Source organism: Limanda limanda, chromosome 14 (genome assembly GCF_963576545.1).
Source record: "Limanda limanda chromosome 14, fLimLim1.1, whole genome shotgun sequence".
NCBI classification, from domain to species: Eukaryota; Metazoa; Chordata; class Actinopteri; order Pleuronectiformes; family Pleuronectidae; genus Limanda; species Limanda limanda.
This window is the reverse complement of record NC_083649.1, coordinates 26,259,399-26,271,543: the sequence shown is the minus strand read 5'-3', so window position 1 is coordinate 26,271,543 and position 12,145 is coordinate 26,259,399. Positions and strand designations below refer to the sequence as shown.

Sequence of the window (12,145 nt, the reverse complement as noted above, 5' to 3'; positions counted from 1 at the left end):
ATTTGTATCCATTCAAGCCATTTTCTAAAGTCCCCCTAACAGTAGCAGAAAAAGCAGACTCTACTTTCCACCATGTTAAAACCAGGCATATTTGGTCAGTCATGGTCTATATAAGATAAAATGGTTTGATAACACAGCTGACTGACCTCCTTGTTTGAGCTCAGTAACCAGCCAGTATAACAATCATCAAACAGTTTAACTTATTTGACTGTCAATTCATAACATTTGGTGTTTGAGGGGGTTTGAATCTGATTGCAACAAAATGGGAATAGAGCTTAGGTGTGCACTTATTTTTTGTTTAATAATTCAGTCAGTTGGTGAACTACTCAAAATAATGCTGCAATACCGATAGCTCACAGGCAACATGTTGGAGACCTCTGTCCAGCCTCTCTGACCGGTTTTGGAGCCAGTGCTCAACTTACACTGTCCCCACTAAGGGGGGCAAACATTTTTTGTAAATCATTGCTTAAACCACCTTTTTATCCAGAATGTCTTGATAGCTATTGACTTGCCTTGATGCTTCTTGCCATTTTCAAATCATAAAAAAGCTACTTAGTCTGCTGTGAAAAGGCTGAATGTCAAATGCTTCTGAACAAAAATGCATATAAGAGATAGAGTATATAAACATATGCATATGAACTAGAAAGTGTGACAATGTGACACCCGATTTAGCTTCCCCTGACTGTCTGATAATGTAAGAGTAAAAAGTTCTTCTAACAAGTTAGAAAATCATATATGGGCCACTCCCTCCTGTTGAATGTTATACTCCATCCTGTGCACTTTGTTTTCAGAACACAGAGCTCCTGTCTGTCCATGGATTATTTTTAGTCTGCAGACAGCAGGATCTTTTCTTATTGTTCATCCTTCCTCTCAAATAATCTCCCCGCTGACTGTTTGGCTCCCCTGAAATGCAAGTTAAAAAATAATCTTGCCACATTACCTTTCAGTAGTGGCTTTTTCTTTGATAACCTCAGGCCTTGTACCAATGTTGAAAACTCTGGCAAGTTGGACTCAGTCTCGAATTAATATGTTAAATATTATACATATGATAGAGTTTATGTGGTCCTGCCAACTAGGTTACTATAAACTTTCTGAAAATTGTTGCATCCTCTAGTATCTGTGTCTATCGGCCATGCTTTGTCTATCTCTCTCTTCTCCCTCTCTTTTTCCCTTTTTCTTCTCCCCTTCCTTCCTTTTCACTCAGGCTCGTCTGCACAGGACCCTTCCTGGGACATTCTGCGGTCTCTTCCCTGGCTGTTGCTTCCTCATTCCAGATGTTTTTAATCTGCTGGTGGCATCTGGAAGTTTTTTGACATTGTTTGTTTTTCCTTATTTGATTCAGGGGTCTAAAGAAGTAGGTTAGTATGCTGTAAAGATTTGGCAAATTTGTGATTAGGCTATAAAAATAAAATTTGATTTGAAAAGTGGAGTGCTCAATAAGGGCTACGCATAGTAAGACTCAAGGTTTTGCTTTATTAAAAACAATACAAACAACATTTGTTTATTATTATATGTATAGAGCACATACTTTTGTGTAGCTATTACATATCTTTATCAGCATCAATGTGAATTGCTGATTAGCAGTTATAGTTGAGTTGTGTATTGAAAACTAGACATATTGCATTTGTTTTGCTATTTGTGACATTAATTGCATTCTTTGATATTTTTTGTTCATCACAGAGTTTTTCTTGTTATGATATTCCCAGCTCAGCTACAATATCTTGTGAGCAAGGTTTTAAGCAAAACCTTGACAAGTTACTAAAACCCTATGGTAAATACAGTGTTTTCTACCAAAATAACATAACCTTCAGCATAACCGACTGCAAAGCTATCACTATTCTTATCCTTCTCTGAACTTTAAATCATGTTTTCACCCTAATATTGGATTTAATACAATGTGATCATGTAGGCAGATTTATGTCTACATGATCACATTGTAGACAATGTCACTCAAGCCTCGAAGAGCTCTCTATCTGGTATATGCAGAGTCATGATTGCTAATGTTCACCACTAGATGTCCTCAGAGTTATACCAATATGTGGTGGCGAGTAGGCGGTGATGGTATGTTCAAGTGCTGTCAGAGATAGCAGAGCTGCTCTTGAGGAAACATTTAGGAGCCAGCAAAACATTTGATTTAAAACTGACCTCTTTGTTATAGCTGGCTCAGATGGGCCCTGAACCTTAGTTGTAGTGCTTTAGGACTATAGCACTATTGTACATCCAGGGGCACCTCTGTCTGCATGCATTCATATCATATTGATATACATATGTGTGTTGTGTCTTCCTTGTAAATCACTAAAAATGTAATTTGAAAAAAGTGTACAATGAGGTATATTATTTGTATTTTATTTTTATTAATAATTTTATTTGTATCAAATCCCATTACAACATTTCATTGGCTTTTCTCTCTTGGTTGTACTTTCTTTTCATCTCCCTGTCCTTTGACTCCAAATTTGTAGAATCCAGGTCTGAGACAATCACTACTCGATTATTAACTTCTGCTCTTGTCATTGCTATTAAACAAATATGGTGAGAATAAAATTGAAGTGAATCAAACCCTTCTGAGCACCAGGCACTCCTCATCACCTGGCTAATTATGTCCCTTTAGTGAAGCATTGAGGTGACAGGATCAAGCTATAGGGGACGAAAACCTGTTCCTAAGTGAACATGAACGGTGACTGAGGGTGACAGTTTTCCTTTCAGTACAGCAATGACTCGAAGTACTGAGAAAGCTGTTGGAGCCTCTCTATCTTTACCAAGGATAAAACGGTCTTCACTTCTACTTTCTGTCAATGCCATGGTATCTGAGAACATCATACAAATGGAGCTCACAGTGTTAGAAGTCATTGATGCGCTGTTTGTACCTGTGTATTGCTTTTTCTTCTATTTCACACATGATTTGCAAAAATGCCAAACAGCCTATCTTTTCAGCACCCATTTATTATCAATCATCAAAGGGAACAATATGTTATTTCACAATATTAATTTATTTTTATTATCTGCTATTTCTAAATATCCTGCAACGTGAACTGCATTTCTCAACCTATGTTCTTTTATGTATTTGATGTACTTGAGTTGTTGTGAAGTTTTGAGACAACATCAGTCCATTTCAATTTCTGCATTCAGCTGAGTACAGACCAAATACACAGAAGTGTTCTTGATCTCCTATTATTTCAGGGATGATTTATGATAGAGCTAACTTAAGACTTGGAGCAGCTAAATAGAATGCACTGCACAAAAGCCAATCGTGTCCATGGTGACAATTCTGAAAATGTTTTGTCTTTGGGCTGTTATCATATTATTCCATTATTTTGGGGTACTTTTTTCAGGTGCAAACTAACCAATCCGGTGTTGCCTATTTGGTCAGTTTCTGGTCTGAAATGTGTTCTTGGGAGTCGATGGAGATGTGAAGACCCCCGTTACACAATTGATTTTTCATTTAAGAGGGATGTTTCAGAACAGTCAGGTACAGCTACTGTTAGAACTGCCAGAGCTAAGCTGGGCTTTTACACAGGCTTGTCTGGACCTCTGAGTTGAGAGAGAGAGAGTTTGAAGTGTAAGGTATACTGTGACTGCTGGGGGAACTCCCATCATGCACTGAGCACTTTAATTTTCTCTCTCCCTCTCTTTGTCTGTCTGACCCCACATTCATTTATTTTAATACACGTGACTTTGTGTATTTTCCCTCCCTCAGTCTCTCTCTTATTCTGCAGGTATCTCTGACTCAAGAGCTGCACCAACAACAATTATGATTATAATTATGATTAATATGATTGTTAGTCATTATTGTTATTATTATAGTCATTTGTGCTGCTATCTTTAAAAACATATTTACATCTATAATCTTCAATGATTTATTATAATCATTATAACAACCAGTCTGACTGAGAAACATGATGGTTACACAACTGTTTGGGGTCCCTTTCCTCACTCTCTCTCCTCACTCTCTCTTCTCTCACCCCAACCGGTCGAGGCAGATGGACGCCCACATTGATTCTGGTTCTCTTAGAGGTTTCTTTCAGTTAATGAGGGAGAATTTTTGTCTTCACAGTCGACAAAGTGCTGCTCATTGTGGGAACTGTTGTGTTTCTCTATCATTTTTAAGGTCTTGACCTTGTCTGTAAAGTGCCTTGAGATACTGTTTATTATGACTTGGTGCTATACAAATACAACAGAATTGAAAATTGAATCATGGATGGTCTTATGATACATCCATGACTCTGACACTCTGATACTCTGCACTGAGGAAGGCTGGTCTATTATCAGCTACAACCAAGGGTCGTGATAATACCGGAAATGACATGTTTCCAAAATAAAGGCCCAAACAGGAGAAAACGAACACAAACACACACGCACAAAACCACACAACGTGTGAGAGAAACGTCATATGTGACCTAATTCTACATCTTCACGGAGGAAGTTTTCTTTGTGTCATGGTTTTTATGTTTGTTGCTTATTTGTAGTCTGTTTGCTTTTCTGTCCTTTATCTGTCCTGTGTGACTTTATATATAAAAATAATCAGTATTTTTTCTTTGTTGGATTGTATTTTGTTGTTTTGTCTTCCTACCTATTCCTGTGCATTATTAGGGCAAGAGCACTGACAGGCACTGACGGACGTGAGGCCCTATTGAAATTGTAGGGATTATTATTCAGGCAATGAATTGGCTTTTTGAGGGCTTTAACATTATCAAATTCTTACCAAAATTTTCAGAAAGTAAGAAAGTGGTGAAAATGTACGTATTCTGGAGGAATTTTCAATGGGCATCGCAAAGTGGCTCAACTGTGCCACCCCAAGACCCCCGGAACATGTTCACATTGACCGAGGTGCAATTGGAAAAACGCAACACGAAGCCTGCTATTTTGCATTTAGTGGCCATTTTGGCCATATTCCACATTTTTACTTTGAGGTACTTGTACCAGGGCTTTCATCAGATCAACTTCAAATTGAGATGAGTGTCATCACAACAATATGGAGATACAAAGTTATTACAAGATTTTTTGTCACATGGTGTGGCCGTGGCGTGCGTCAAAGTTTGATTACACGCCATTAAAACACGATGTTCTTTATCGCGGACATACATGGACCATGAATCCTTTGATGCTGAGCCGTAAACAAATAACTCCACCTGCAGTGACAGTGGTCAAAGATCAAAGGAATCTTTATTTTTGTGATTGTATTTGGATGCAGTTTTTAACGAGTTAAAAGTTATAATGGGATGGTAATTCTTAATCAGGTTAAATTTGTGTCTGTTAATCCAATGTGCTTCGGTTGGGTAGTTTTTCACGATGGTTCTTGTCTTATTTTGTTTCGCTCTTATTGTGAAAGCCTGGGTCCGGAAACTGCTTCTATTTTTGTTCTGTCTGTCTGGCCGCGGTATGTGAGTAAGACTTGAACTGGAAGGGACGAAGACGCCGTAGACGCGAGGGAGCGATTTAAAGACTGGGTGCGTATCTTACACTCGTGAAATGTGGACGGTTCTTACTGCAGGTTCAGTCACTGTCTTCTACCAAACTCTTATCTCCTTTTAGTTAGCTTGCTAGCCAGCTAGCTCCCACGCGTAGTGTCTCGCCTGCTGTCGCCTCAGTGTCTCTTGTCTCCAGGGTTGTCAGGTGGCACAGAGCCTTTGAAGACCGACACCGTCCACTGTCCCCGGCTCTTCCACTGCCTCTGGAGACGTGTCTGCAGCGGCGAGCGTGTGTTCGATCGGATACAGGATGTCTGGCCAGAGCATTACAGACAGGATAACCGCCGCACAGCACAGTGTCACCGGCTCGGCGATTTCCAAAACTGTGTGCAAGGCGACCACGCATGAAGTCATGGGGCCAAAAAAGAAACATTTGGACTGTAAGTATCCCGTTGGTCGTGAACGTCGCTGTGCATTTCTCTGCTTTAGTTCAGCTTCATGTGTGAAGGTTGTGTATGCGGCTCTGAGGCCTGCACACAGGCTACATGTAATGTTAAGTCAGGCTAACTCTGCCACACTATGTCAGCCCACTTTAAAACCCCAGATATCGAGTACATAGAACCATCAGACAGCGGGCTGAACGTTATAACTAGTGTGTCTAGAACACGACTCGGTGTTAGCAGCCTTGAATATTGTTAATGCTGGTCGTTTGTAAGGTGAACGCTTTACTACTTTTCTTTTGCTACATTCTGTTGACAGCCACAATATTTACTGTATTATATTTACCTATTGAGGTAAACCGAGCTGAACCAGAAAAGACTGTCACAAACGTCAATAACAAAAAATACAGTTATGTTTAGTTAAACACAGATTTGTCTTCTATAAAACATTAAATTCAGAAGTAAACTTTTGTTAATCATGAAGTCAAGATTCATATTCCAAATTTAAATCATGTCAAGTTGTAGTGTCACGTTTGTACTACAGGCAGCTATCAGATGTACCCAAGAATCAGGCTTTTAAATTAACGTGGTTGGTGCCTAATGCATTATGTGACTCTTATTAACTGCTTGAAATCTGAAAGGCTTGAAGGTGAAGTGTTGCATGTTTTTACATTGTTTTGTTGGGGGTAACTTATGTCTTAGCTTTGTAGTAGTGATGGTCAGGTGTCTGTATACCTCAATAATCATTTAAAGCTCAGCAGACTGCTCTGTGTTGGCCCGTAAGTCTGCAGTGCCTGTTGAGTCTGTCTGCCTCAGGAAGTGACTCTGGGGTTGTGGACTTTGATATGCAGCTTTATCAAAGGCACATACGCAAATTAATATTGAGCTGTGTCGACTAGAGATAGCGTTACTGTGTTTCTCAGAGCTTGTTATAGCGTAGAGCTTTTGATAATAAAGCAATCTCTCAAGCTGGATAGAATTTAACAGTCATTCTCTCGGTGCTTGTGAAGAGGTTTGACTGCTGCATGGTTGACACAGATTTTGAATTTCCTGACGTTTTTGTCATGACTTAGTTTCTATTAGTTCCCAGCCCCCCATAATACTGTCAGAGGCTTCCAAAACAAACCAATCTTATATAGACATTTCTTTGTTTGATATCCACAGGTTGAACAACGTTGACATCTAGTCAGCAGTGCATATGCCAATTGTCACAACCTTTTCTGTCACTTTGATTTTAGTCAACATTTGAGCTAGATGTAGATCCCCTTCCCCAATACCTTTCTGAATTCTGTTAAGAGTTCCTTTACCGAACATTTACTGTAGCCTTATAAAAGCGACATTCTGAAGTCCACACCCACTTCACACCATGATTGACCAACTGTGGTGGTGATAGAGGAACAAGGCATTGTGCTTAGCTCTTTTGGTTCTCTTTTTCGTCCGCTCAGCAGGGATTTGTGACACTTAGATCCAAGTTACACTCAGAAGCCAACAAAACGATTGCGTATTAGATGGCTATGCTGAAGAGCCAAATTAAATCACTTGTGTCTTTCATAGATTCTCCTTCATGCATGACGGATTTGAAAATCCATTCCATGTGAGCAAGCAGCATGGCTGAGTAAGAGCTTGTGCCAGCGTGACTCCACGTCAGTGTTGTATTTGTTTGGCTCGGCACCATCAGGTGTTTCTCAAAGCAAAGTTATTTGTAAAGTGTTGTGAAACAGCTGGTATTTCCAGAGATAACATTAACAAGCTTGGTACAACTTCAGCAATCTATATCTCCCAAGGTCCAGGAACATAGTCATTTATATCACAGGCCTAATATTACTTAAAAACAGCAAACGATGGAAAGACGTTACTTAGACTGACGCATGTCTCTTTCTATCTAGCTATGGATGAAGTGCTATTTAAAGACGTGTCCATGTCAGTCCCTATGAGATTTGTTCAACTCGGGATATTCTCAATATTTGACTTTTGTATTTTGTTTTTCTCCAACACTGGGAATTTGTTCCTGGAGAGACATTTTTAATGGTTTTCCCGACAATAATTGGATCTTCATCCTCTATCGCAGTCGTCTTTCCACTCAGTATGGACGTTTACAATGACTAGAAACATCTTCGATTTCCGTGTGGTCAAACAGCAGCACTCTAGAACTAGTTCTGAAAGACAGTGAAAAGACTTCACATTTCAGATGAGGAGTTGAGTTTGAACATGTAGCTTTCCAGTCCTAACAGCATTGATGACTACTTCCCATATTCAGTTTGTTGAATGGACGTCCATCATTTTCCATTGTATCTCGTAGGATTTCATCAGATGTTCAACTTCACCCTCAATTTGTGAACCAGTAGGGATTGCCCATGCACAGTTTGATCATGGTCATAGTAGCTGAGTCAACCATGTTCTTCTAGAGTTTAAAGTTTCAGTAAAGTGTATATGTCGTTCCTTATAGGAACAAGGAGGATGTAGAACCATAATCATATTTAACATGTTTGCACTTTCAGTCTCAATTAGGGATTGACAATATCAATAATTATAGCAATATAGTTTTCATCAATAGCAATATATCAAAATCGAATATATATTTTGATTATAATATTTGTTAAGTGTTTGTCATTCTCTGTCTACAAAGAGTTTAAAACCACAACCTTCACGAGGAAGCCAAAAAGTCTCTAAGGTCAAATGAAATTGACATCTATTGTGATAATTGTCGATATCAACTGATAAAACTTTTTATCTTGATATAATTTTTGGCCATATTCCACAGCCCAAGTCTTAATTTTAGTGCAGGTATTTACTGTTTGTATCTTTTTTGTTTTCTATCAACTGTTTCTCTTAAGTTCTAGACTGTCTGTGATTCTGGCCTACTTCCGTCAGTTCTGCAAGTAAAAGAAGGCACAGCAGGCTCCAGTGTTTGACAGCTCGTTGCTCCAGAAACCGCATCATGCAGTGAACCTAAGATGCAAATTGGCTTTCACAGTTTCATGTAAATAGAAGTTGTCCAGCAATCAGCCTGTTGTAAGGTTGACAATAACTTATCTGTCTCAGACAAAAATATTTATACTCAGGTACAAATACTTATGTTATTTGTTTGGAGTTTGAATAGTATTATGATCCGTTAACATAAATATTTTCAGGACGATCTTGAGTAAGAAACTGATTAATAGATGTGTCTTTGTTCTGTTGTATCATCTGGCTTAGCAACAAATGGTTAATAAGTCATTGCGGGCAACCCCCTGGCACAGTGTGGATTCCACTTCCATCTACCTGCTATTTTTAGGCTTGGTTTACCGAGGACTACCATATTTGATGTTGGATGTGGGTTTTTGAATAACCACAGCTTTCAGCTGATCGGAGAATGCTGTAATGGGGCCATGTCCCAGTGACCTTCCTGTTTCCACTCAATCAGGTTACATGTGGCCCCTCTGTGGAGCAGCTGAACAGAAGCCTGTCTTTGGAAATCTAGGGACCCACTTCTTGGCAAGAATCTCACTTAGGTTTTAGGTATTTAAAGATAGCTGAAGTGTGCACTTGTCTTGGAGTTGCCTGACGCGCTGCACATAGCCTCCTGTGTTCCTACTGTCAGGATAAGGCCCTCAAAACTGTCTATGTAGAGTTTGTGCTGGACCAAAGTTCACATTCTTTAACACTGGCATGCTAGATAAACTCAGTCACGTAACTTTAAAGAGACTTTGCAGTTAGCAGACAGGTAAAAGTTAAGGGGGAACAAATCAACTTCTGCGGTCTGCTTTAGCGTATTTACCTGAATGTTGGTTCAAAGTAAGTGTGAAATTACTTCTGGGAAAATTTGCACCTAAGTGGGTTTAGTGCTGTGTACACCCCAACAGCCTATGAAAGTGCTGGCATTTGGACCTTTGGTTTCTGCGGCTCATCACTTCTGTTATGTTTGTTTTTTTCTGTGGAAAAGTGGGCAAGCCAGGTTCATGGCAGCACTTTTTTTGTCCTGGGTAATTGTCATTATTTGAAGTTGATTACATGCGGTTGTTAAACTGCTCAAAGGTCTCTCTGAGGTAATGAATTCATGAAGTCAGCAGTAGCTGGGGACCTTTGATATGGCCCTTTGGTCTGTGGTGCCTTATTCAGGAGCTTATATATCCACGTGTTACTTAATATTCGTGTCACATTATCTTAAATGTATTAATTTGTGGTGGTTTGAGGCACTACCTCAAATGCTTTTTTGGTTATTATATAAAAGTAGATGAGCAGAGTTCCTCTGTTAGGTATATCACTTTTGCGGCAGAAAAATCTGTGCACTGGTGCTCACGCTGGGGTACATTGCAAATTTGAAATGCAAGTGCAGTATACCACATTTAAAAAAAAATATTGTGCTAGTTCACACTAGGAGTATAATGCTATTCCAAATCCACAGTTTGGTTCTTAGCTGTTTTTGGTCCAACAAGATTATCATGTGATGGAAGTAGGGTTGCAAAGGGGCGGAAAGTTAAGCTCGGGAATTTTGGGAATTTTGAAAAAAAAAAAAAAAACTACGAAAATTAAACGCTGAGCAATAAAAACATTAGAGATGATCGGATACTCGGCTGAAACAAGTATCCTGTACGGATAAAGCACTTTTGCCGAGCACGAGTATTATACGAGTAATACGAGTCAATATCTGTGCTCGGACTGAATGAAAATCCTCACACAGCGTCACAGCGCTCGTCCCCTTCACACACCGCTCTGCTCACTCACAGAACAGCTCTCTGTCTCTCAGTCACTCAGGTGTGCGGGTCTTTTCCGTTAACGTTTAGGGTTTCTTCAGCTTGAAGTTTGTTTTTATTTCAGTTTGTACTTACTTATTAACCAGTAGAGTTCTGTTAAACGTGGGTTCGTTCAGACGTGGTGCTGGTAGAAAGCGACTTACGTTGCTTCTCTGCCTGTCGGAGATTTTTTTTTTTCGCTGCATTGCTCTTGTTCACATGAATGTGATTATACCGTGTTTGTTTTAATTATCCTCATCCGAAGCAGGAGAGACCCGCGGACTATTTGATCTGTTGAACACAGTCTCCCCACCCCCCTCTCTCTCTCTGTCTCTCTTTTGCTCACTCATACACACACACACACACACACACACACACACACACACACACACACACACACACACACACACACACACACACCTGGTGTGGAAATAAATTAAAAAAAAATAATAAGAAAGTTAAAAAAGAAAGTTATGTTGAGCATGAAAACACTTGTTATTACATTTCACTTCATAACAGCATGTGTTGTATTGATTGTTGCAAAACTTGTTCTGTAAATAGTTCGTTTGCTATTGTGAACAAAATCATTGATCTGAAGCTCAATGCTGATGCTGTCCTGTAATAGTTTTCTAATCAGCAATAAATATAACAATTTCTGATCAACCCATATCAATTGCATGCTTTAAATAACATACTGGTTAAAGCCCCGGCCGTTTCAAGACAACGAGGCCTACTTCCGGGTTAAATCCAGCCCACTTTCGGGTTAAATCACACCCACTTCCGGGTTAGGCCCCGCCCACCCCGAGTACGGATACGGATACAGATAATTCATATGGTTAACAGATACAGATACAGCTGTACTCGCTCATCCCTAAAAAACATCATTCAAAACTCGATTTTAAAGATGTATGGAATGCAGCACACGCTGCATGTTGGATTTCAATCCTCCATTGTGCATTTCTCCATCACATGTGCAGATAATTCCCTAGCCCTGCTGTAGTGTGCAGGACTAGTCACATAAGTTTCGATGATATTACTGGGGGAAATATATTAGCATGCTGATTGAGAAATGATTGAGACGATTCCAATTGTTTGGCTAACTATTTATATCTCTGGAATGGCATTAGTGTTTTTTTACAAACTTTTTTCTCATCTTATTCTACAGAACAATGCCACGTGCACTATCTCATGTGTGGAGACATTTCACCCCATCCAATGTAGAAGGAAAGGCTGTGTACATTTGCAAAACACTGTGCTATGTTTGCAAACACCTATGTTAAGAATGACACAAAGATGCAGAAGGGTATAGTCAATTGCCCAAAGTTTCCTCAGGGCTCAAATCAGCCTATGACAAAACAAAATGTTTACATTTATGTCTGTATATGACAAGGTAAATACAGTTATTATAAATTACCCACAACATTTCCAGTTTATTCCCGTTAATTCCTGTTAATTCCCGTATATTCCCGTTAATTCCCATGGAAAGTTTCCAACTTTGAATATTCCTGGAATTTTGCAACCCAATATAGAAGTAATGACTAGGGTTCTGTATCAAAATCCAGCCAGTACTTAGAAGGCCGGTAACCTT

General features: G+C 39.4%; 1 protein-coding gene across 7 annotated transcripts in view; it reads left to right on the top strand.

Annotated features, from left to right (window-relative positions):
- The first annotated feature begins 5,371 nt into the window (after positions 1-5,371).
- The window catches only part of picalma (phosphatidylinositol binding clathrin assembly protein a), a 47,127-nt gene continuing 40,353 nt past the window's right edge, over positions 5,372-12,145 (top strand). For 6 of the 7 annotated variants that reach the window (XM_061086360.1, XM_061086358.1, XM_061086357.1 and 3 more), the window contains exons 1-2: positions 5,372-5,444; positions 5,602-5,845. In XM_061086360.1, the coding sequence (XP_060942343.1) occupies positions 5,716-5,845 (130 nt within the window). In that variant the 5' untranslated portion in view covers positions 5,372-5,444; positions 5,602-5,715. Of the gene's footprint in view, positions 5,445-5,529; positions 5,846-12,145 lie in introns of all 7 variants that reach the window. The other variant, XM_061086356.1, reaches the window with a different exon arrangement.